Source organism: Cydia pomonella, chromosome 12 (genome assembly GCF_033807575.1).
Source record: "Cydia pomonella isolate Wapato2018A chromosome 12, ilCydPomo1, whole genome shotgun sequence".
NCBI classification, from domain to species: Eukaryota; Metazoa; Arthropoda; class Insecta; order Lepidoptera; family Tortricidae; genus Cydia; species Cydia pomonella.
In genome coordinates this window covers 14289251-14314458 of record NC_084714.1, presented here as the reverse complement: position 1 = coordinate 14314458, position 25208 = coordinate 14289251, and the positions used below count along the sequence as shown (strand labels likewise).

The 25208-nt window shown below is 38.4% G+C and overlaps 2 protein-coding genes and 1 long non-coding RNA gene across 3 annotated transcripts; 2 read left to right on the top strand and 1 right to left on the bottom strand.

Annotated features, from left to right (window-relative positions):
- The first annotated feature begins 1559 nt into the window (after positions 1 to 1559).
- LOC133523678 (uncharacterized) lies at positions 1560 to 16959 on the top strand. Its single transcript, XM_061859357.1, has 5 exons — positions 1560 to 1694; positions 11812 to 12190; positions 14686 to 14839; positions 15121 to 15275; positions 15366 to 16959. Exons 1-5 carry the CDS (start codon positions 1625 to 1627, stop codon positions 16954 to 16956), a joined length of 2349 nt encoding a protein of 782 aa, XP_061715341.1. The 5' UTR covers positions 1560 to 1624; the 3' UTR covers positions 16957 to 16959.
- On the bottom strand, positions 1691 to 23681 carry LOC133523683 (uncharacterized). Its single transcript, XR_009800266.1, has 3 exons — positions 23437 to 23681; positions 11826 to 11988; positions 1691 to 4344 (listed from the first exon to the last, which is right to left on the bottom strand). It is a non-coding gene; the product is annotated as an uncharacterized LOC133523683 (long non-coding RNA).
- On the top strand, positions 17163 to 25091 carry LOC133523680 (uncharacterized). Its single transcript, XM_061859360.1, has 4 exons — positions 17163 to 17313; positions 17402 to 17652; positions 22052 to 22206; positions 23615 to 25091. Exons 1-4 carry the CDS (start codon positions 17173 to 17175, stop codon positions 23824 to 23826), a joined length of 759 nt encoding a protein of 252 aa, XP_061715344.1. The 5' UTR covers positions 17163 to 17172; the 3' UTR covers positions 23827 to 25091.
- The last annotated feature ends 117 nt before the right edge of the window (positions 25092 to 25208 follow it).

The following is a 25208-nucleotide window of genomic DNA, read 5'->3' as shown; positions in this document are numbered from 1 at the left end:
CGTACTTAGACAGTAAAATGCTCTAGTGCAGAAACGTATCACTTTGAGATGGAAACGTGCATGAGAAATAATTTCGTGTCGATTTAAAACACTCCCATCAGTCTGTTTTAATTTATCGCCACTCGTTGCGAATTTTCTATTTTTCGCACTTGTATCGTAATGAACCATTTTGTTTAATTAGATAAAATAATTATGTTTAAGATAATTTTACGGTTTAACTCACGTGTTTAGCTCAGTTGCGTCCGTTGATTCAATACGCGGCGCGCGGCCATCGTGAGCGCTACTCAACTCACGTACTGTTAGTGCTTGAAAATGGATACCTAAAGGCTCTCCGAAACATGTCGCGCGATTGACTAAAAACACGTGAAATTTGGCGTAATGTCTCACGAAAAATAAAGCATTCGATGTTTAATTTTACCTAATGATTTTAATTAATAGTTTTGGATACCCTACTTATTCCATATGCCTAAACACCGCTAGACAAATCATCAACCGATGAAGTTTGAAGGATATAGCCATATGTCGCGGTGGTTGCTAGTCAAATCATGAAATCATATTGTGTTTTTCCTTAACCTTAAGAACATTCTTCATGCTGAGGTGAAAAGTTGTGTGTGCCCCACTCGCTACACTAAAGATTCTATATTAGAATCAAGAGCTCTCTTGTTCCAAAATATATGATTAAAGTACCTATAGTGTAGTCTGATCTATTTCGCAAGTCAATCGTGTCGTGTTGTGTAAAAACATAAACACAAGAGCATGATTTATATTATTGAAGCATCTGCTTTCATCTGCGTCATTCTTGTTTGTCTTGAATGCTAATAAGCAAGTACCCACTCTACATGTTACATTAAGCTTACTTTCCATGGAGTGTCCTCTGAGACGTAGGTACCTACTCTACGTAACGGCTTTATAACGCTTACGGGTAAAAATGTTAAATTATTTAAATGAAACCAACAAATGGCCGACATACGTGCCAGGTAATTAATCTAACTAATTTTCGCGTCGTTCCTTGCCCTAAATGCAAATGGAAAGAAAATAGCCTCAAGTCCTGTCGAGCACGTGAAACATAACGTCGCCATGGCTACAGGCATTTTCAGAACACAGTCGGGCATTCGACTTGGAGTTGGAGCAAACCAGTATATAAGTGTAACACCAAAATCCGTAACAACTATGGTATGGGGAGTCATGCTTATACTGGTCCGGTTTATACGATCGCTCGTGAGAGGTCTGTGTGGGGACAACCAGGCCAGTATCGACCGACGGCTTTCACGAGGCTTTCCTCTGAAACGCTCGCATTCGCGTGACGGCCGCAGAAACGGCAACTGAAAGATCGAGATAAGTCACGCGTTCGCCGCGCCATTTTTATAAGCATGTGATATGTTGTGGTCACCGAGCTTAAACTAGCTATATTGTGATTTTATGGGACGAGGGGTCTAGTATCTGGGTGGATTATGTGTGTGAATCGAACCGCGACCGCCGGACCGCCGCTCGCGCCGGAGCGCGCGCGCGTCCATTTTTAAACACCGTTCCGAAGCACTTATTAGCCGGTGCACCGTAAACTACGGTCAAAAGAAACGTAACGCGTGTGCAATACGGCATTAGAAAGTGTAATGTATAGTGTGCGATGCTGTCGGTGCAGGCAAGCAAGCCAACGCTAGTGCAACAGAAGAAGCAGCAGTGGGCGAGGGAGAGAGGTTGGTTGGTAGTTGTTAGTTTAGTGTCCGTCCGTCTGTTTACATGTTTGTAGTCGGCCGCGGCCGTGCGCTGCAGCACGGAACATTTTGCAACAAATTCACGGTTATGGTTTATGGTTACGTTTTTTTATTTCGCGTCTCGGTGTGATAAGTCTTTTCTGCTAGACACGGAAGCTGTAAACTGGAGTGGAATTTAAAACTGCGGCGGTTGGTATGTACGTACCTTCCTATTCAATCTACCTTCTCAATTTTGTTAATTATTATAAGTACCTATTCTTCCTGATGTAAAGTAATAACAATAACCAGTGGATAACAAATTCATTAATTTAATTTGCTGTAAATATCTTCGAAAGAAAATTACTTACCTAATAAGTACATAAGTAGTTTATTTCATTAAGCCAGCAAGATGTTATGTGTGTATCATACTGGGATGCAAATAAAGATCTCTATCTCTGAGAATGGAGAAAAGTTGTTTTTACTGCGAATTATGATTTTGAGTGCTTGCTAGAGAGCAAGGAAAATATCAAATAACTCTGGTCTCTCAATTTTACTAAGAAATTTACCTTCTATAAACTACGAAATATGAAAAAAATGCGATTAACAATTTTAGTGAAACGTGGCAACTTTTCCTCACTGTATTATAGCAGCAAAAAACGTTACTTTAAAATATAGATAAGTAGGTATCTCTCAGCTTGAAAAAATATATAAAAGCATAATTTCTAGTTTGCTTTTATGATATGGTGGAAAGCTCATGGGATGGCATTCCAAGGGACTTGATTTACTTATACGAAAACCAATTAACTTCTTAATTTCTGTATGAACCGAATACCTACAAGAATTTTGCTACAGCTATTTAATTAGGTACCTACCTGGTACCATGGTAATGCGAGAAACGTCCTCATTCATTGCAAACTACAAAACACCTGTGTGTACACATCCTATTAAACTCAATAAATATTAGTGCCCTCTAAACTTGCAATAAGGCACGTGCCCCAAATGCTAATCCGTATCTTATCAAAGCCAATCGAGCACGCACCACGCAGTCCCAATTTAGGAGTTAGGGGAACATACTCGTGATTAGGTGAGTCAAAAGTGATTCAGTGGTACAGTGATCTCCAGGGTGCCTAGCCAAGATGCGCTACGACATCCAAACGCTGTCTCTCTATCGCACTAATATGTAAGATTGATTGGCATCTTGGCTAGGCCCCCAGATCCGTAATGACTATGCAAAATCTGTGTGGATATTTAATAATATAGTTAGTAGGTAGTTGGTTAGTCAGGGGCCCATTTCTCGAACGGTATTAGACTAATATTATAAGTCCACCAACTGTCAAGTCGTATGGGTTACCATGGCAACACACTATAATATTAGACTAATACCGTTCGAGAAATGGAACCCAGAACAATTGACACGTAACCATTTGTATTAAATTGTATTCTAAGCACATTTAAGTAATAATTATTTATTTCACAATGGGGGCAACTTGTAGATTAAAGTGTTTAACCTCTTAATGCAAATATTGAGACGGACCTGAGCAAACGAAAGATTCTAAAATTGAACCAAAAGCGTAGCGAGAGAAACCGATAGTGCGGTCATCATTAACGGGCCATAAATAACACAACAACGGGAGCTGTGGAGATCACGGGGACTTTTCCCAGCAGAGGGACACTATGACCGGCTAACAAAAAAAAAAAATATATATATATATTAAAAATATGCCACACCATGTTATGACTGCTATATTCATTAAAGGCGAACCTTACGAACGATTGATTACGCATAGTTACACACCTAATATTTACCTCGAGTCGAGTTCAACTTCAAGTTATAAAGACAAATCATCATAATCTAGATATACGAAACTAGGTTAGAATGGTTAGATAGACCTGACCTAGGTTGATGCATAGTCAATGTGCTCAAAAATTCAATAAAAAAAACATATGTATTTAATTGTGTCAATTTCATAGGTATTTTATTTTATACGAGAATATGTTTGTTCATGTAAAATTATATTTTATTTTATAAATAAGAGAGTGATTTAAAAATTATAGACCGCGGGCCAGGCTGAGCATGTATCGTCAGTCATAGCCTCCCGACTGATACTTTGTCATGGTCAGATGATAGTTTACATGCTATTGAATTTAAAAAAAAGTCAGCCGGTTGTATCGCCGCGGAAAGACCAAACAAAATATCAAACGGGAGGCGACGACAAATTTTTTTTTACGTGTTTCGGTGGCTGCATTCTTCAACCCACCAAACGGACTGGAGCGGCAGCTGACGTCCACGAGGGTTCATCATACATAGCCGTTGGTCATGGCAATCTGTTCCTGGCTCGCGGTCTATGAAGTTCTCTCTGGACAAACGGTGCCTATTTTCATGACACGCATCGTTGATAATAAATCGAAATGAAACTGAGAGAGTACGTAACGATTAGCTTAAGTCGAGAAGCGTAAGCTTCACCTTGCCGCTTTACTCTTTGGAGTAATAAACTGTCAGACTCCTATTTATCTGTACGAGAAGCTGTCCATATGCAGGTCACGCGGGGGTCGGCGGTCTGCGACCCAACTTCTTACTCCTAGATACGCATCGGCAGCCTTCCGGGGCAGTTTTCGCTACGCGTCGAACAACATCCCACCACCAATCAGGAACCTGCAAAACATTCAAAGTTTTATAACAACCTTAAAAAAGTTCATGCTCGAACACCAATTAAGCCAAGAATGCCTCAAACTTGAGACAAGCTGCATTTAATCGTTCCAGACGTGTATAAGTAGTTAACATCTATTTTCCGTCCTTTCCGCAACCGCCATTCATACTCATTTCTATTGATTTACGTAGTTTTTAATATACTCGTAGTTCTCAATTTGTGATATCGTACTTTACTAATTGTAGTTAATATGTATTAATTTCACATATAAACCGTTGTATTATGTGAACTACGGCCCTTGTTTTGTTGTTTTTGCTTAACGCGTCTTAATCCGTGCTGTGTTGTAGCAGATGGCGCCAGCTGCTCGACATGAATGTTAAATTAGTCGCGTTCGCGTTGCAGTTTTTATCGCCATCATTTCTTTTATTTTTTATTTACATATAATTTAACTGTAATCTGTTATTTATTTCTTTCCAAATTGTTTGTTTTATTGCTATTGTATACTACTGTTAACTGTCCTTTTTTTTCTTTTTAATGTTGTGTACTTTCCGTGCTTCACTCGCTTATGGCCCCGGCGGAAGACCAGCGTTGGCCCACCCAGGCTAACACCATGCTGAGTCGGGACCATTTCGTGGCTAATATGTGTCATGTAATGAAATGTTATACGTTGTAATGTTATGTATAAGTTTGTTTTTGTTCTTTTTTCTATTTGTATATTTTTGCCATGAATAAACTATTTCTATTTCTATTATATTTTAACAAATGACATAACGATTATCATTGACAGGAATTTTTGGAAAATCGCAAACCAACCCCGATTAAGGCCCCGTGGGTTCAGATTCTCCTCTCACTGAACGTAAGCGTGCATGAGCCAAACGGTTATTATGCGTTACCCGGATCTTGGAGTATAGGTATCATGTTTTCGAACTTAATAAGTTTTTACAAAAAAATAATAATCAGTGAGTTCAGTTCAGTTAGAAGCAATTTTCATATTAGATATTAGAGTTTATGAAAAATTGTTACAAATGTTTAAGGTGCGTTTTAGACTTACGTTCGTGATGTTTTCTCGATCGAGCGTCGAGCGAAAGTCAAGAAATGTTTCGATTCGATGAACTCGATGAAGTTATTAGAGAAAGGCCTCAAGATTGATAAAGAAATTTTTGACAGCCGTATTTTGATCGAATAAAGCGCTACGGTTTATCAAAAATTTTTGACTGGCTACTCCTCCTCAATAACGGAAGGTGGAAATTCCGCCCATGAAATTCTTGCACGAAAACCTCGTTTTGCTACAACTCCGGATTAATTTGATCAAACAGGCAAACGAAGGTACTATAGCAAGCGACACTATGGAAATTAAGTACAAGGCCCCACTTATGGAGACAAAGAGACTCAAAATGACAATCAAAGCATTACAATCGATTTCCTAACAGGCGGATATGGAAACACAATGTATTGGACAAACGTTTAAACGGCTGAATGTGACAATGCCATGGCCTGGTCGATGGCGTCCGCACGCACCCTCGTTCATTCGTGGCTACATTTCAAGGGCATACCTATTATAGGTATGTATATTACATCAATTGAACAATGACCTTTCAGTCTTTCACCGCGGCCATGAGTCACAATAATACCGAAATAGAAGGCTTTTAGAAAAGTTACGGACGGTATTATAACATCGTTAGGAAGTCACGATTTAGGCACAGTCACGTCTGAAAATATCGATACTGACAAAGTGCCAAAAATATGTATACACGACCTTATTGCCCATATATTAAGGTAGTGTAGACATATTTTGGCACTTTGTCCGTATAGATATTTTCCGACGTAACTGTACCGATATTAATGCCTATTTCCTAAAAATGATATAAAAAATTGAGACGCCATAACAATATCGGTTGGTGTTTTAAGACCCAAAAATTGGCGCCGGATCCTTAAAGTTTTGGAAAATCTGATAGTCCAACCAAGCTAACTCGGCAGCCATGTGAAAGCGTTATTTTAGACGTCCTAATTCATAGAAATTAGATGTTTAAAATAACACTTCTACAGTTTGTGCTATCAAAATCGCGGCCTAGTTAGCTTGTAGCTTGTGGTCTGACGTTACTATATTCAGCGCACCGTCACGGAAAGACTCATTGTTCATTGAAAAGAGTGGACAAAATCGTTTTTCTACACTTAAGAGTGCAAAGTAATTTCCCTGATGGAAATTTTCAGTTGATTGATTTTATATTATAATAAAATGGATAAATATTTAATAGCTTAAAAATGGGTCGATTTGTAGATCATGTTATACAGTGTCATCGCGATGGTGAGGCGGACAAAAATATGTCGCAACGCTAAAGATTCCAGTTTTGGAACCACACGCTCGCTCGTTTCGGTTGAATCAGGTCTCAAACAAAGCACGAAATTTAAACAAGGACTTAGGTAATGTTCCCTGTATTGGTATTAGATGTTCTCTAACAATTATGATAATATGTAAGTGTAAGACCTGAGTGGACGCTCGAGTTGGGCGTGCAGCGGCGCGGGGCGTGTGGCGTGCATGTTAAACAAATGCAAACGTGTAGGAGCGGCCTTAGTGCACGCTGCTCAAATCACTTGTGAGCCCGACGACGCCACGCTGCACGCCCCGCCGAACGGTCCGCTGCAAACGTCCACTCAGGCCTTACACTAACTCTGTCTGTCTGTCTGTTACCTCTTCACGCTTAAGCCGCTGAACAGATTGAAATGAAATCTGGTATAAAGAAAGATAAATAGTTAGTGAGGCCCGAGGAAGGACATAGGATAGTTTTTTATCAATCATTTCATGTAGACGAAGTCGGAGGCAGAAGCTAGTATTTAATAATTCCAACCCACTTGTACACTTTATTTGGACACTTCTAGTCAAATTCTAGAAAGTTTATATTTTGCTGGCCAAACCACTTAAAAAACTGGAGCAATTTATTTCAAGTTTGTCGTGTCCTAATAGCAGGTACGTAGGTATATTTTTTTGAAAACCCAGTTACTAGAGTTAAACCAAGATAAGTTGGCAGCGATTTTGATAGCCCTGACGGTGCACGGGTTATTTTAAACGAAACTTCTATGAAATTATGACATTTACTTGACACTTGCACCGTCTGTGGTTGCACTATTCGGGTAGCGGGCTTATAGTATGAGGCTACCACCCGAATAATATTAGCAGTAGGTATACCTAATAGGTTGACATATTGGACAGTATACATGAACCTCATATTACTTATTTACTTAATATGTCTAGTAGGTATTTCCTTGCCTACCGCTTTTCTTTCGCTTTTCGAGTAACTATTACTCAATGATTTGATTGATTGATTAATTATAAATATCATTATTAAAATCCTTATCTACACAACCATAAAATAAACATCCACTTAAGCCCAATCTTTTTGTAATAAAGTTACCCACTCATTAAATAATGCAATTTCGTAACATAAGTGGATAGATGTTATCTAATGACATTGATGTATCCGTCGGCGTAGCCAAAGTTGCACAAAACGAAGGATGATTACTATTTCCGGGTAACAATTAAATTAATTAAATTATCGTAGCGTTAAATAATAAAAGCAAAACAGCGCTCACGGCCTTTTTTCCATCTCTTACCACCTGAACATACAAATTTGTATGACCCATAGAACCGTTACAGACTTTGAATATCAGAGCTCAAACTTGTAATAGTTTGTCGAAGGCGAATAGTGACGGAGAAACAGATCTCTTTAAGCCGTGTCCGCGAGAGCGTAACCGCCAAGCCAAACAAAATATACGAAATATTGCAGGCCACTAGATATTTACCGTTTTTCATTTGTTTTCCGTTATTTTGGCGTTGGAAACGTTTCTCATAATTATGTTAACGTGACCTTATTTAGGCATTGATGAACTAACGCGCCACACCGTGTCGAGGCATAGCTGTTTGACTTCAATATACATTTAACATAAATGTAATACCTATGTAAAATAAAACAAAGTCCCTCAAGAAAACGTCTGAAAATGAAAACCTTATTCAGGTTCTTGTGTGTACGTAAAACGTGTATGAAACTGCCAGATTACATGTTTCAGGCCCCTGTAAACAACGACAACAAATAGCAGTTGCACTGAAAATACCTGACCGATATTTCAGACACCTGAAAAGTCTTAAATTGTGGTGTGGACAAGACTATGTTGTTCTACCTTTCATTCTCTCTCTCTCTCTCTCTGACAATTTAATTACAAGGGCGCCGGAAAATAATGACGACCAAGGTGATTACATTATGAAGGTGAATATTTTGGTATTTGATAGGGATTGAAAGATATTTCAACACATGAACAGAACAGAAGGCATCATTTTGAATTGGAATTCGATATGCTAGATAAATACAGTGCCGCCTGAAACAGCATGAAACAATCATTTCCGCCTGCTGAAAAGTAAAAACACTTTCAATGTGTGCAACATATATTAATCGAAGTTTTTCTTAGCTAATCCTTATTTTTTAGCTATTTATGTGGACCCGTGCGTGACGCCCTCACAAATATTTCTAATTTTCGACATTAACTTGACACGGAGTCGCCACAATATATTCACTGAAATAGAGTCGTTGTCAACATATTTTGCAGCACGCTAATCAGCGTCGATATTTTGCTTGTTAGCTGTACCGTATGTACTGTACCCAATAGTTAATTGTTCCTAACTTTTTCGTAACCATAAGTGTATAGTTTATAATAATAACTTAAAATGTAGGTAGGTAAAACATAAAACAAAATTAATGCATGCAGTACACGCACACTTTACACGCAGTTATTTTCACGCATTTCAATTTTATTAACGCTCGCCTTCACATACTTGCAAAGAAACTTCATTAAAATGACTTAAGATTTGTTACGAATCATGAACAATTAAAAATCTTGGTTGATTGTTTCAATAATTGCCTAAATGGCAGTAATGGCATATATCACGCGCACTATAGGTATATGAACACAGAACCATACCGTGTAAGCATATACCTATGATGTAACAAAAAGCAAATTTACATCATCGTTATATTGTCCTGTAACTTCAGTTATTTGATAAGATAAACAAATTGAGTCAATTAATTATTGTGCCGAATTCTACATTAAAATAATTTCCGTAAATCATTCCGGACATCATTTACAGCACGCGTTACCTGTTAAAGCTGTTGACATGAAACGAACGCTATTTACTGTCCAGTCCAGTATTTAGTAGCATATATATTTACTTAATTGGGTCTGCCTACCTATGAATGGTATGGTGCGTTTCCATTGATTAATTCCACTGGCGATCTTGGACTTGTTATTTGCGTGCCTCGGTGAATTAAATTGCACACTTTAGTTCGTCATTATCGTGACTAAAAACATGTTAGGTAGCGAAAGAATATGAGCCATTATAACTTTGATATGTAACTGACACTAGAATTAACGGTGCTAAATTACCAACTGAAACATTATTAAACGCTCAGTATAAAATATTGTTTTCATCACACTTGCTCAAAAAAGTTCTTATTTCCTGCAGGTGCACTGAAGGACAAAGGCCTATTTTGTTCCCGCGGGAGTTATTAGTTTTATTTTTATTTATTTTTTATTATTATGTCACTTATTCATACAAACCAAGTAGCATAAATGAGGTTTATTTTTGTACTGTTACTAAAATACTGACGTTTATAATTAAATATTTTTGTTTATGTTTAAAATTAAATAATTTGATTCATTTAGCAGCCGTTTAAAATATTTTTACATAATTTTCAATCGTGGCTGAATGTCGAATAGGTCTGTGCCCTCGATGCTAACCTGTCAAGAAATTACAAAATGGCGGACGAATGTTTGATATGTCACCGTATTTAAGAATTATTTCGATGAAAATTTAGTTTTTTCTTCGCGAGTGTGATGAAAAACATTGTGTGTAACTCCGGGGGTAAGAATATTGCAAACTCGGGTCTTTAATTCCCTCTAGCCTGAGGGTGTCGGGAATTACCACCCTCGTATCCAAATTTTCACTTACCCCCCTCGTTGCACAATGTACCTACTATTTTCTACTCGTCGACTGTAATGGTTGAATTAAGATTTCGTATACTTATCAAATTATAACTGCGTATTTTTCATGTATGGGCTCCCAACTTAAATATAACATTTCGATACGCTGTAGTCATCTATATAAAAAAAATACTAATCACGTGCCTCCGCGCGTTTATGTCTTTTGCACCACATTTTGTTGTGGGACTTTAGTCAATTTGTGTAATAAATAAATATTTATTTATTTTTATCTACTATGATACTTACCAATTTTCACTAATGATTAAGGTTATATAGGAAAAACAATATTATTTTAGATGACTGTAGAATAATTGTATACAAGTGATATAATCAAGGTTTTCAATCTCGTACCTTACTTAAGCAACTTAGCAAGCTTCGTTGCCTAAACACAGTACTCGACTGAAGACTCTATTATAACAGGATGTTATAAAATACTATTTTGATGGTTTAATTAAAGCCTATATACGTATAACTGACGATTCGCAGATTTATTATCTGAGAGAATATTAGCCGAATTAAACCCCACATGTCGATTATTTGACAAATTTCGTAGGTACTTAAAATAGAATTTTGTGTTTCACAAGCATATACTATGTAGAGGTAGGTACTTACAAAGGTACTTAAGGTTAACCAACTTGCTCACAACACAATAACTACGATTCTTGCGCTCTCTATTTACAAAAGCAATTGTTCTGGTAATTAAATAATAATTTACTAAAACAATAGTTTTTTAATGAAAGTCGTAAGGGTCACGCCAACTGAACTGATCTATGACTGCACGTGTTATTGCTTTTCAAGCAACTTTCCGTCTGTTAAAAACTTTCAAATCAACTCTCACACCCTCATCCTTTCTTATTAATAGAGCTCTAAAACATTTGAAGAATAAATGTTTTCTTTATAGTTGCAATACCTAAGTTACTACTCGTATTATGACACATGCTTTATAATTCTAAAAACAGTAAAAACAGAATTTAATTATTCTGTCTATTGATCCCATGAATTCACTTATAGGATTAACATAATGCACCTTTAAACATGTAGCCATGGCATAAGTAGGTAGATACGCGTCATACGAAGGTTTTAAATAAAATTATCCCCTTCAGCCGATCGAGTTCAGCGGATTATCCTACTGAATAACTTATGCCCGTACCGTGCCGTACTAGGATTGCAGATAGATACAAGGATGTATATATGATGCCGCTTGCAGGGCAAAAAACGTCCAGTCACTGAAAATTTATAACCTTCGTTCAAAGGAGTATCGACTAAACTTAAAAAACCCTTTGTGAATAGGGGAAAGTTTCAATAGAATGTTTACGAGTAGCGTGAATTCATTACTTGAAATAGTTACTTTCGTTTTGACTGTGGACATGGAAGTTTACATTCGTATATTACTTCGTAGGATGTTAAGGTTAATTTAATTTTTCATTAACCTATTTTTTTAACAGAGGAAATGTCTCACCTTTACTTGCCATGGGGTTCGAGCGAACGCTACACCAACCGTGTTCAAGCACGAAACCAGTTTGCAAGCACTTTGGAACTGCATAAACAACCTTACGAATACGAAGAGGTCAGCCACCAGAGGAGTCCCAGCTTGCCGCCGATCCATCACATCGACGATAAATCTAAGGATGAAAATAAGAAGAGTAAGGAAGTGTTGAATAGGAACATCCCGAGCGCGAAAAGATTCGCGTTCTATGATGAGGACGGAGAAGGGGACACCTCGGGCTACGGCAGCGAGACCGTCAACCACAGGGGGCAGGGCAGGGCGCAAGACGGCGCCCGCAACCCGGTCATGGCTTGGCAGCACGACAGTAAGGAGGATAGGTATGTATACCATATTTGTTCAAGACGAAAGAAAATCGTACACGGGATTCGGGCCGGTCGGGGGCAAAGCGGCACAGTTTGTATGGCAGATTCTGAAATTTATTGCTAACCATCAGGTGACCCGCCTGATCGTTTGCCTCCTGTATAATAAAAAAAGAGTTAATAAGGGTCGTAATATATGATTTTACTTTATGCTCTAGAGCATAATAAGCAGTGCCGGATTAAGATATTTTGATGCCCTAAGCATTTCTAGACCATGGTGCCCCCTCATCAAGATTACATTGAATTTTCTTAGTAAATTGAGTGACGTTTATTGCCGCATTACTGCTGAGAATAGACTTTCAATCCGTCACATCATTTTATCCCGTGATAAAATATGCGCCTTACCAGTGTCTGATCCACCAAGTGCTATGGTTTGGCAATCCAAAGGAAAAAAATATCTCCTAAGTATCCCAAAAGGTATGCACACCTCTTGGGATGGAGCAAACTCGGATTACACGCATTTAAGACCAAATGAAAGTATTAAAACAATTTCCAGCTTGCTGGGAATTAATTATTATTTATTATTATTTTTCGATCTAATTTGATTGGCCTGAATCATGAAACTTTAAATCAGTGTTTTTAAAAGCAAAGGCTGAGCTTTCCATAAGGCTGAACGTGCGGAGCGTTCGATCGGCGCTTACGGATAGGCCAAAGGTCGAGCTGGAAGAAAGCCATGCTTGAATTTGACTAATGACGAGGTAAGAATGGCTGGACGTCCGGAGCGTCCGATCGCGGCGCGTTATCATACAATACAACCAACGGCGAGGTGTGAGCAAAGCAGAAGGCCCAGCTGCGAGAGAGGACTTGGATTTGGATCCATAGCCAAGTGAAAGTGAGGCAGTTTGCATAAAGTAGAAGGCCTAGCGTCGCATAAGACTTAACGCCGAACTGCAAAAGAGTGGCTTGAAATCGAACCTATGTAATCACGGTTCTCCTACTGCTCAGCCTTTGGCTTACCTCGAAAGCGCAACTTGATAAGATACTTTTGGTTTTCGGCCTTCGCGGGGCCCTTTATAACACTTTGACAATTAGGTCGCAGGATCGCGGCTCTGCAGAAACTCGGCCTGGCCGACAGGTCTGGTGTGCAAGAGAGCAAAATTCGCTACAAAATCGGTAATCAAAAAAATAATCGTCGAGAAAATCAGTTGGCCACAAGCCCGACGGTAAGATTTTTTGACCATGAGCTTTGAGGGCCTCCGCGTAAGGTTGGAGATGTGCTTACGTGTCCTCACTCTCTTACGACCCTTCGTTATTAGATGGGTAGACACATACCAAAAAGTTTCGTGTACATAAGTACTACACTACGACTGCGATGCTGATGCAGCCTGTGCGTTTTTTTTTCCTACGATTTTGGTGCACCCCTAGACGTGGTGCCCTAAGCAAGTGCTTATTTTGCTTAATGGTTAATCCGGCACTGATAATAAGCAATTTTATGTCGCTTACACGCGCCTTAAATGTCAATTTTTGAGAAGTGAAAAATATATGTACAGTACATATGGTGCTACTTTTCCGCACTAGTGCGTAAATTAGCACATTATGTAACTATGTCGAAAATTTAATGTACCGTAAAACGTTGTACGATACATGTGCGAATAGGTAATTCGCAACTCGTGTCGATTTAAAACACTCCCACTCGTTACGGTATTCCTATTTTTCGCACTTGTATCGTAAATAACTAAATTATGTATTTATTACCTACCTTTACATGCTTACATACCCTAAAATTGCCCTAGTATACTTTAAATTACATATTTACGACCGGTTTGGCCTAGTGGGTAGTGACCCTGCCTACGAAGCTGATGGTCCCGGGTTCAAATCCTGGTAAAGGCATTTATTCGTGTGATGAGCATGGGATATTTGTTCTTGAGTCATGGGTGTTTTCTATGTATTTAAGTATTTATAAATATTTATATATTATATATATCGTTGTCTAAGTACCCTCAACACAAGCCTTATTGAGCTTACTGTAGGACTTAGTCAATTTGTGTAATAATGTCTTATAATATTTATTTATTATTATTAATATTTATTTATACTAGGTACTTTAAAAAAAGGTACTTATACTTCGTTGTAAAAAAAAAGTAAAACTGTATATATATTATCTACTAGCGATAGCGACCCGCCCGGCTTCGCACGGGTTACATAAAACCTTAACAAATGATAATCCTCAAGAATCACTCTATTGATGAAGAGTTTTTGAGTTTAGCGCGAACGTAGTGGGGGCCTATGTTTTATAAGGTCAGGTAGTCAATACGAGTAAAACTTGCTTTCTGCTCTTCAATTTCTTAACTGTAGCCTAATTTAAATCGGCTATTAGCGCCTAATAAGGCATATAAAATAGAATGCGACGCGGTACTTATCTACTTATCATATTTTTATTATTAAATATACATTGACCGAATATATTATAGGGTTGCCTGACTTAAGTTTGACGAAGTGACTGTTTGGAACAGGAACCGACCTAACAGTGGTGGCAGGTCAGAGGGCCCGTGGTCGGGGCGCAGCCCACGCTCCACGGCAGAAGAAGGTCGCCCGCGTTGGGGCGACCGCGGCGTCGCCACCGGCCGACTTTGGGAGCCCACGGCGCCCCATGAGCGGCTACCCCAGGTGAACACTTAATACTATGTCATTATTAATATTGATCATTGAATGCATGAACACCGTCGACTGACTATTGCTTCCCGCGTATCTATCGAGGAAAGGATGGCAAGAAAACTAATAACTTATTCAAAAATCCAAATCCACACTATTTTAACTTTAACTAGGATGCGGCCACCACTTCTACACACTCCGGCGGTAGTTACTGGTTAAGTAAATACATTTTTAGAAGATTTTTTTTACGAAACCAACTTTAAAACAACGATAAAAAATAGCTTTTTCTCATACAGATGCAGAATCAAAAAAAAGGCACCCCTTCGTGGGTGGAGCGGGGTCTGAACATGATCGAAAGCACCGCGGAGGTACTGGTCATCGACCAGAGGAGCTCAACCAACTCCGGCTTCGATTGCGACCGGTCGTCCTGTAACGGGAGTGACGAAGGGAGGTACGTACCTCGCTACATTAATAAATTTTAAGAACTATAGCTTCATATTTGACAGTACAAACCGACTTATAGGTACACCGTTATTTCCAGAACATTTTTACGAGGTCAAAACGTACCGCTAGAACCAGAAATAAAAGCTCAGCGCGAAAACAAACGAATTAAAGCTCTAGAGCTGCAGTCAGCTATACTAAGCCAGTTAGAGGATCGAGAGAAACGACGCCAAGAGGAGAGGGAAATTAAATTAAGAGAAGAAAGACTAGAAGAGCTTCGTTTACAAAGGCAACAAGAGCAAGACAGGCTGAGGATTGAGGAAGAAAGGCGGAGGCAAGAAGAAAAACAACTTCTAGAGCAAAGAAAATTAGAGGCACTCAAAAAAGCCCTTGAAGACGCGGAAAGGGCGGCTAAGCTAGAAAAAGAAAAGAGGTTTCGTTCTCAGAAACAAATAATGAACCAAAGCATTTCTTTAGAACCCAGATCAAGACGTGATACTCTAGAAACCAAACCAAAGATAGAAGACAGTGTAGTAGAAACAATACAAAATAGCGAAACAATAAGTCCTACAAAAACGGATAGAACATATGATGTTCATTCAGCTAAAAGCCGAAAACCTGATTGTAATTCACATCAAACCACAGAATTCAACTCGCCGCGGTCAACCGGCCCTGGAAATTTGAATCTCTACATTCATAGTGTTCCCCCATTGGCACTAACCGATAACAGATTCAATATTGTACCAATCGGTATAAATGGAAATGGTGAAATGGTTAGTGGACAATCGAACGCCATTCAATTTGCAGTTTTGGTTCCACAAAACCTTAACAACAACTACTTTAATGTTTCAATGAATACAGTTAGTAACAATGAATCATTAGAATCAGGCAAAGTATTAACGCCAAATAAATATCGTGGGCCTCGAACAAAGGATGTGGCGACTCAGACAGATTTAAAAATATACAAATCTACAACAGATAGAAAAACGGACACTGAAGAAGTGGAAAGAAATGTAGACAAAGATTATCCCAATATTGATGAAAACGCGCCACAAGAAAGGTCTCATAATTCAATGAAAAAAGATCGCAGGTCTGACGAGAGATACAAGAAAGATTTAGAAAATCGACCCAAATGGGGAGTTAATCGACCGGCGGCACAATACAAAAAACAAAGTGAGAAAGATCCATTTTATATTCAAAAAAGAAAAATGCGCCAAAAGTATCGGAGTCAAGCGCGACAGTATTTATCACACTCCAGCGATGACAGCCGCTCGCCGAGCCCGCCGCGTGACAAGGGCATCGAGCACAACACCAAGCCCCGGAACTCCCTTAGCCAGTCGTACTGGAGAAGCAAAAGGTCCAACCTGGATCTCTTGAAGACAAACAATTCGTCTGAACCAGACAGCAAGATACTGAGCGAATATCTCGGACACACTAACGATGCAAGCGACAAAAAATCACCGAAAATGTCTCCAACAAAAAGGATAACACTCTCACAAAAGTTTATAAACGACAAATACGGTAACAGAAAAATGTGGCCCGACGATCAATCCGATAACAAAAATTCTAAGTGCAACTCGCTCGATGTTGAAAGCAGAAAAAAAATAATCGATCAACTAAACACTGCCAAAAGAGACTACATAGAAAGAAATGACGATCTCGAGATTATTTCCATGAGACCAAAATATTAAAGAACAAAGACTTTTATAGCGGTAACGTAGTTAAACTATTATTAAACATAATTACTAGTCGTGAAAGTATGTAAGTCGTTGAAATTAGGTTACACAGCTACTGTATTTACCTGATGGTTATCGACCCCGCGGTTTCTAGGATATACGCCAAAACAAAGTTGGATCGATAAGATCAGTGTTTGTACAGCCGTCGCCGTCTGGGTTAAAAATATAAGCATGTCGAAGTTAGACGATCTCTTCGATAAAAAGAAGGACGAAGCTTTGCTGCTGGATTTGTCAAAAACTGTTATTAACAATGCCGAAGAGTATAGAGCTGTGTTGGATAAAGTGCCAGAATTCAAAACGCGGCCCGAAAAGGTATGTGAAATACTCAAATAAGTAGTTGCTATAAAAACACAAAGTTGATCGCCTATATTAAATTTGGTTTATTATGCATATAAAATAGGTGAGGGCAGACGACATAAAAATAAAGGATAAATCAGAAGATAAAAAAACTAAAACTCCTCGGAAGGAGGTGCGGGCATACGAGAAGTTAGGAACGCGAGGGTACGAGGAGAAGCATTTCACTTTCATGGACCCGATACCGGTGGAAATGCGAGGACTGAAGTTCGAGGAGCTGTGCGCCGTGCCCATCGAGTGGCGGATGCTTACCTCCGTCCGGCCAAAGTCCAAGTTGGACGAGGAGTATTTTAACAGGTCAGTCTACTTTTTAAGCTTCCGTAGTCAACTAGAAACCCTTATAGTTTCGTCATGTCCGTCTGTACGTCCACGCGGCTTTGCTCGTTGGTGGTGGTTTAGAACTAGAAAGCTGCAATTTGGCATGGATATATAAATCAATCACGCCAACAATGTAGTAGGTACATTTTTTTTATGGTGCCTCCCCTAAACTTAAAGTGGGGATATTATTTTTTCACCTCAACCCTATCGTGTGGGATGTCCTTGGATAGGTCTGTCAAAACGAATACGGGCCTACAACATCCAACAACTTACTTATTACACTAAGGGCCTGTTTCGCAATGTCCAAGTAAAGCAATGTCCAAAAAAAAAAACAACTAGCAATATTGAGCAGCAACAGCAAAAATTGCATCACTAGTATCATAGAAGACAACACATTATTCAGAAACTTTAAATTTTGTCATTTTATATCCCCAAATGGAGGAATAAAAAATAAACTGCAGCATTTAAATAACAAATTATCGACGTTTACACGTAGTGACTATTGCATTATTTTTATAGATGAATATGACATCCAGGAAAATGGAGATTATAAGGACTTGGTGAAATTTATTACTGCAGCTGTCAATCCAATTGTTAACACTAATATAATAATAGTATGCCCTACTTACATCTGTGGGAGACCCATATATAACTACAGAGTTGAGAGTTTTAACACTTTATTACGCAGCGATATTCACTTACATGTAAAACATTACTCATTCGATTCAAATCTTGATTTAACTCTCGACATGTTCTCAAGCAGAACCGGGCGTCTCAATAACCGTGGGATGAAGAATATTATATACCACCTAGGCATATTCATCGCTTCTAATGCAGGCAAGGCGGGACCCCTATTACCCGTTAAAAGTGAATTAAAGGGTAAACAAAAGAAAATATCGGACTACTTTTCGGTAAAACCGTCAACTTCAACGGAACAACGGTCACCACGTGCGTCTACTGTGAGCCATAATGCAGCTGTCCCCCAAGCTCAAAGTCCAAGCATTCTCTATCATAATTTGAATGATAAGCGGGAACACGAGCCGGGGTTTTTTCGTACAACCACATCAACATCCTACACCAAAACATAGCCGGATTGTCAAATAAAGCGGATGCACTCTCAGTACAACTAGAAGAGCTTTCCACTAACAACAGACCTATTGATGTGTTGTGTATCACCGAGCATTTCTTATTGGACGGCACGGAAGATCTCGTAACCTTACCTAATTTTAAACTTGCTGCGTCTTTCTCCCGAGACAAAAGGAGAGGCGGTGCCTGTATATTTGTAAGATCAGAACACACTTATAGAGAATTAGATATTGTAAAAAGTTTTTGTATTAAATGTGCTATAGAATGTTGTGCCATAGAGTTAATGTGCCATAGTATTATAATTTTATGTGTATACCGAACACCAAATTCGAATATTAATCTCTTTTTTGATAAAATTGACATGCTACTTCATAGAGTAACTGATAACAAGGACAAAAGAATTGTAATGTGTGGCGATTTTAATATCGACATTTTAAAGAAAAATAATAATTCTCTTCACTTCGAATATCTACTTTTAAGTCATAACCTGCACTTAGAAATAAGAGAACCGACCAGATTATGTAGTCGAACATGTCTTGATAACTTTGGCCATAACATTAAAGGGTGTAAGGGGGAAGTCATGGAGCTTGGACTATCTGATCACACAGCACAGGTATTAAAATGTCCAGTAAAAAAAACCTGTTCTATAACTAAATGGAAATTAAAACAACGCGACTATAGCAAGGAGAATCAGATGCGTTTCGGTAAATGCCTCGAGAGTCTATCTTTTTCTGAAACAATGAACAACGGAGATCCTAATTTAGCCTATAACGCTTTTGTGGATGTATTTTTGTGTTTTTATAAACTGTGCTTTCCTTACAAAACAATTAAGTTTAATGTATACCGGAAACCTAAATGGATTACACGTGGTATTAAAATTTGTAGTAGAAAGAAAAGAGAAATGTTATGGGAGTATAGACGCAATCCTACAACGATAAACAGAGCCGCTTTGAAAGCATATAGTAATAGATTAAGAACTATTATAAGTCTTACACAGCGTTCTCAAAACAATGATTTTATAGGACAAGCTACAAACAAATGCAAGGCAACATGGCAAGTCATTAATAAAATGAAACAATTTTTTCCAAAAGAGCCGATAACTAAGGTTATAAAAGATGATATGGTTGTTATTGAACCTATGAAAATAGCCAATGCATTTAATGATTATTTTGTCGATCAAATACAGTGTAGTAGCCAAAGCATAGAGTATCAGAACATTAATATTAATTGTCCACAGTCCGTATATGTTAGACCGACGACTGCTCATAGTGTAATGAAAATTATATCTACACTGAAGAATACGAATAGTGTAGGTTACGATGAAATTTGCACCAAAGTAGTTAAACATGTATCACATATTATTGCATATCCGTTAAGTCATATATTAAATATTAGTATTTCTCAAGGAATCTATCCTGATAAACTTAAGCCGACAATTGTAAAGCCCCTCCACAAAAAGGGTGATAAAAAGAATCTAGCGAACTATAGGCCTATTGCCCTTGCCACAGTCTTCTCTAAGATCTTTGAGAAAGTTATTTATGAAGCAATATACGGTTTTCTAGAAAAATATAACCTGTTTGCATCAGAGCAAAAAGGCTTTCGCAAGCAAAAAACCATTAATATGGCCATATTTCATTTATTGCATCCCATTATGGTCAAAATGGATGAAGGAGAGCAAGTATGTGCTATTTATATGGACATGACGAAGGCATTTGACTACGTCGATCATTCAATCCTTCTCAAGAAGCTCAGTGCCTATGGCATTCGGGGCAATGTATTGAATCTCATGAAATCGTACTTAAGTGGTAGAGAGCAGTACACTGAACTTTCGCAAATATGTCTTAAGACACAAAGACAGGTTTGTTACAGGTCTGATAAACGAGATTTAGTGTATGGAGTGCCGCAGGGAAGCGTGCTGGGTCCGCTTTTATTCTTACTGTATATAAATGACCTTCCTCGTCACATTAACTACCCAATGGTACTCTACGCCGACGACAGCACAGTAGTAATTGATTGCAAAGATGATAGAGACTATGAATATGAAATTAATTACACTTTACATACCATAATTGAATGGCTCAAGAACAATAATTTAATGATAAATCTAAATAAAACGAAAGTAATGCATTTTTATCAAAGAAAAGTAATGAGACCCATTGATTGCGATTATGAACGAACAGTTATAGAATCAGTAAGCAATACAAATTTTTTAGGAGTCCATATTGACAATCATTTAAATTGGACAGCTCATACTGAGATAGTTTGTAAAAAATTAAATAAATATGCTTTTGCTTTGTACAAACTGTCCAAGCAAGTTAGTACGGAGGCTGTGATGATGGCCTATCACAGTTTCGTTGCCTCTACTTTGCGCTATGGGATCATCTATTGGGGTAATTCAGTCAACAGGGAAGCCGTCTTTATGGCACAGAAGAAATGTGTGAAAGCGATTCGGGGGCTTCACCTCACAGATAGCTGTGTGCCACATTTCAAAGACCTGAACATACTTACATTCCCTTGCCTCTACATTTTTGAAATTGCGATGTATATTAAAACAAACCCAACACTATTCAGGACGGTCTCTGAGGTATTTGCTAGAAACTCCAGGTACCCTCAGAATATCTTTCCTGTTTCCGCAAATACTGCCCTAATGCGTAAAAGTGTGTTCTGCTTAGCTAGTAAGATTTATAACAAATTGCCTGTCCATTTTAGAATGTTATCCCTAAATCAGTTTAAGCATAGACTCTTGACATTTTTAATTAAAAATTGTTTTTACACTATTTCTGAATTTTTGCTGTATAATTTTAATACTTATGATTTGACATGACTTTCAATATTAATAATAACTAGGTATTTATGTAGATTTCGCATGTTAGTATGTAAGGAAATTATTCAAGTTTTTGTACGCCATCAGGCAGGGTATAGTGATACATATATTTATTTACCACCACTGTAATCAGTTTGAAATACCTATACTCACGAATAAAAACACTTTGAACTTTGAACTTTGAAAGTCATTAATATATATGTAAGCTAGGTACTTGCCACTTATCTGACGAATAAGGTCATCGTTGGCCATCCACAATCTTCAAATAAGCTTAACCTTTACAACTTAAGGTAGTTTTATCTGGCAGTTAATTTATATGTTAATTTAGCTATCCGATAATTTACTTGGACTTTGTGAAACAGGCCCTAAATCTCACTAATCTAATAGATGCCAAAAAAGGCAAAGATACATCTTTGCTTTCACTGATTAATTAAAATAGTTAAAATAATCTTCATTCTCTGTTTTCAGATTAATAGAACTAGGGAAGTTGCAGTTAAAAACTCAAGCAAGAGATAAGAGAGAGTTCATCAAAAACCCCATGGTCCGAAAAACCAAGAACCGGTCCGGCGTCACGGAGACGAGAATCGTTTCGTGTGCCGAGTGCGGTGAAGAATATTGCGACAGTAAGAACCTAAAGAGACACACTGATTACCAGTTCGCCGGACGATATGAGCCTGTCAGTTATTCGCAAAAGCTGTTGACAATCGCGAATAACTGACAGGCCGATTTAACGCTTGTGGACATTTTGGCAACGAAATTTGTGCTGTCAGCATTAGATTATACTTATTAAGCGCAATGGGAACGCTAATATACAGTGTGGAAGAAATTAATGGGCCCTGGAGAGAAAATGCCTTAAAACCTTAAGTTAGCTCACTTTACTTGAAGGAAACATTATTTTATTTTATTCTATTAGGCGGTCGAGTCCACTGCCGATATTTTTTAACAGCCTGTAGGTACAGGTACTTATTCACATATACACACAAACGTTTGTTTCGAGGAAATAACATTTACTGAACAGTTGCTACCATTGCTACGCAATCGTATTCGATGTAATCGTATCACTACGGAAACAAACAATTATAGCGCGTAGGTATAACAAAAATGCGACAAACTGCGCACCAAAAGTTAGTTGAATAATAATTGTGTACTGTACCGTGTCATGTGTATTACTTATTAATCATCACTCAAATTACACAGCTCGCTTCAATCTCCTCACATAATCGATGCTCACTTTACAGTCATTACAAAATCCAATTAAATATCCACGCTACGACTGTTACTATCACCCTTTTTTCGATTGGAGGTCATTGGCTTCGATAACACATCGGCTAATGCAGTTAGTTACTGGACCGGAGTAACCGTAACAATCATAACATAATACCGACTATTATTCCAATTATCATCTAATTTACGGAATCCGCAAGTTTTGCTGTAAATATTGAACCATTCAGGGCAATGACAGCCCTAACGCCAAATACAATAACCAGTTTAAACGTGATATAGGAATACACATATTTGTTACGGATTTAGAGGTCAACAAACATGGTAGCTAGTATACTAGAGACGAATAGTCGGGAATATATTTGTGAGTAGCCAGTCTGCTTATACGTTAACTGATATGCTTCAACAAATGCTCGCCCGTTTGGAAAATGCACTCATCATGCATTAGTTTGTAATTCAATAGGGTTACTATACCATTAAAATGTTACTAACTTATAATACTTAAATTAAAGTTAATGTGTAACCTAGGCAGATATTGTAAATGGGCCCATAACCTACCGTTTCTCGACAATGACGCCACGCGGTTGAAGCACTTTTTACGATGATATTATGTAGGAATTGGACGTACTGACCTCAGCTCCTAGCCTCGTCAGTTCTACTGGCAACACGGCTGGTAGATCTGCAATAGGTTATGCCCCTTCGACAGCTGACATAGTTGGTCTTCAGATTTCAAGTTAGAGGTACCTTAAAACAAGCAATTGATTAAACTTGTGGTAATATTATTAAATAAGTCTATCTCTTTGTTTACAGGTAAAATGTGCGTGATAACGAACTACGACATGTTCGCGCGCATCAAAGTGGAAACGGAGAATAAGCCGCGGCCGGCGCCGGCACCGACGGGCAAGCGGCGGCCGATCAAGCGGCGCGTGCGGCCGAGACGAAAGCCCCGCAGCAAGAGCGCGCAGGCACCGCCGAAGAGTAATGCACGGACATCGGGTGCCAAGAGCGATTCAGAACTGTAGAATAACCATTATTACCCTATTCCATATTCTGCGTCCTTATCAACCGTAGATTAACTATATGAAACAAATTCCGGATCATCAAGTGATGTGTGCGGCCATCAAGACGCAAGCCGCGCAATAAGAGCGCGCAGGCACCGCCGAAGAGAAACGCACCGAAGTCTGGGGCCACGACTGCCACGAGCGATTCTGACATGTAGAGTGTAGACTACGTACTATTTTCCCGTATTCAGAGTCCTTACCAACAATAGACAAGTTGGCGCCAACGCAAGCATCAGCGCTGCCCCACTGCCTCATCAAGTAGCTGCGTATGCAAAATATATGAAACTAGCGTTTTTGTTTCTACTTCATTTGATAAGCAAAAGTCAATTAAATAATCAAATCGCAAAATATGCATACCGTTAAAAATACCCTGTACAATGTATCAACATGTCGGAGTCCAACACTGATCATGTCTATTGTCTACATAATGTTCATTTGTGAATGAAATGCATTTATGTATTTTTAATCCATAGGTAAATAAATATTTATTATAGGTCGCACAGTAAGCTCAATACGGCTTGTGGCCCACAGTGGTAAGTAAATACAATAATAGGTATAGTTATACTTACTGTTACAAAATGGTCTCACATTGGTCTCAGCTCAGCTAGTATTTTGCCAAAGAAACCATCTACAATGCAAATAGTGAGGACAGTATTGCCCTTAACGTACCTAGTTACCTACATACATGTTTACATAAGTACACATGCAATAGATTCATTAGACCATTGTTGATAAAGCTAGGCAAGTGCCTTTTATGTATCTACGGGAGTATTTGTAATATATTATGATACACACGTATACATATCCATTCTTACGAAGGGTGTCAAATCCAAAAAATGACATGCCCACGCCAACATCATTGGTTCACAAGCTACCATAATACATCTTACTTGAAAGCATGTGTGTTGACAACGAACGCCTTAAGAATCTCGCGGCGTCTATAAGAATCCTAGGCGTTTAAAGGGTTATAGATCGTGTCATTCACGACGACGCGTGCCCTGACTATTGTCATGTTATTAAAGGTTAGTTTTGACAAATCTGAGCGTCATCGTGGATGACACGAACTATAAGTATACAATTTGGCCTTGTAGATAAAGATACCTAATTGTTGCCGTCCATTAGATATAGTCAAAGCTTAAGTCTCACCAGCATTAGGTATAATAAAATATTGGAATCTCGTTTTTGCAATTTTGTACTTACACAAAAATAAAATTAAATGAATACTCTTTGATTTTATTTCTCTGCTTACTTTGTAACACTTCCTAAACAAATCAACTGAGCGGCTGATGCTCTGCAGTTATGGAAATGCACTACTTAACTAGCGCACATATACGAGTACCATA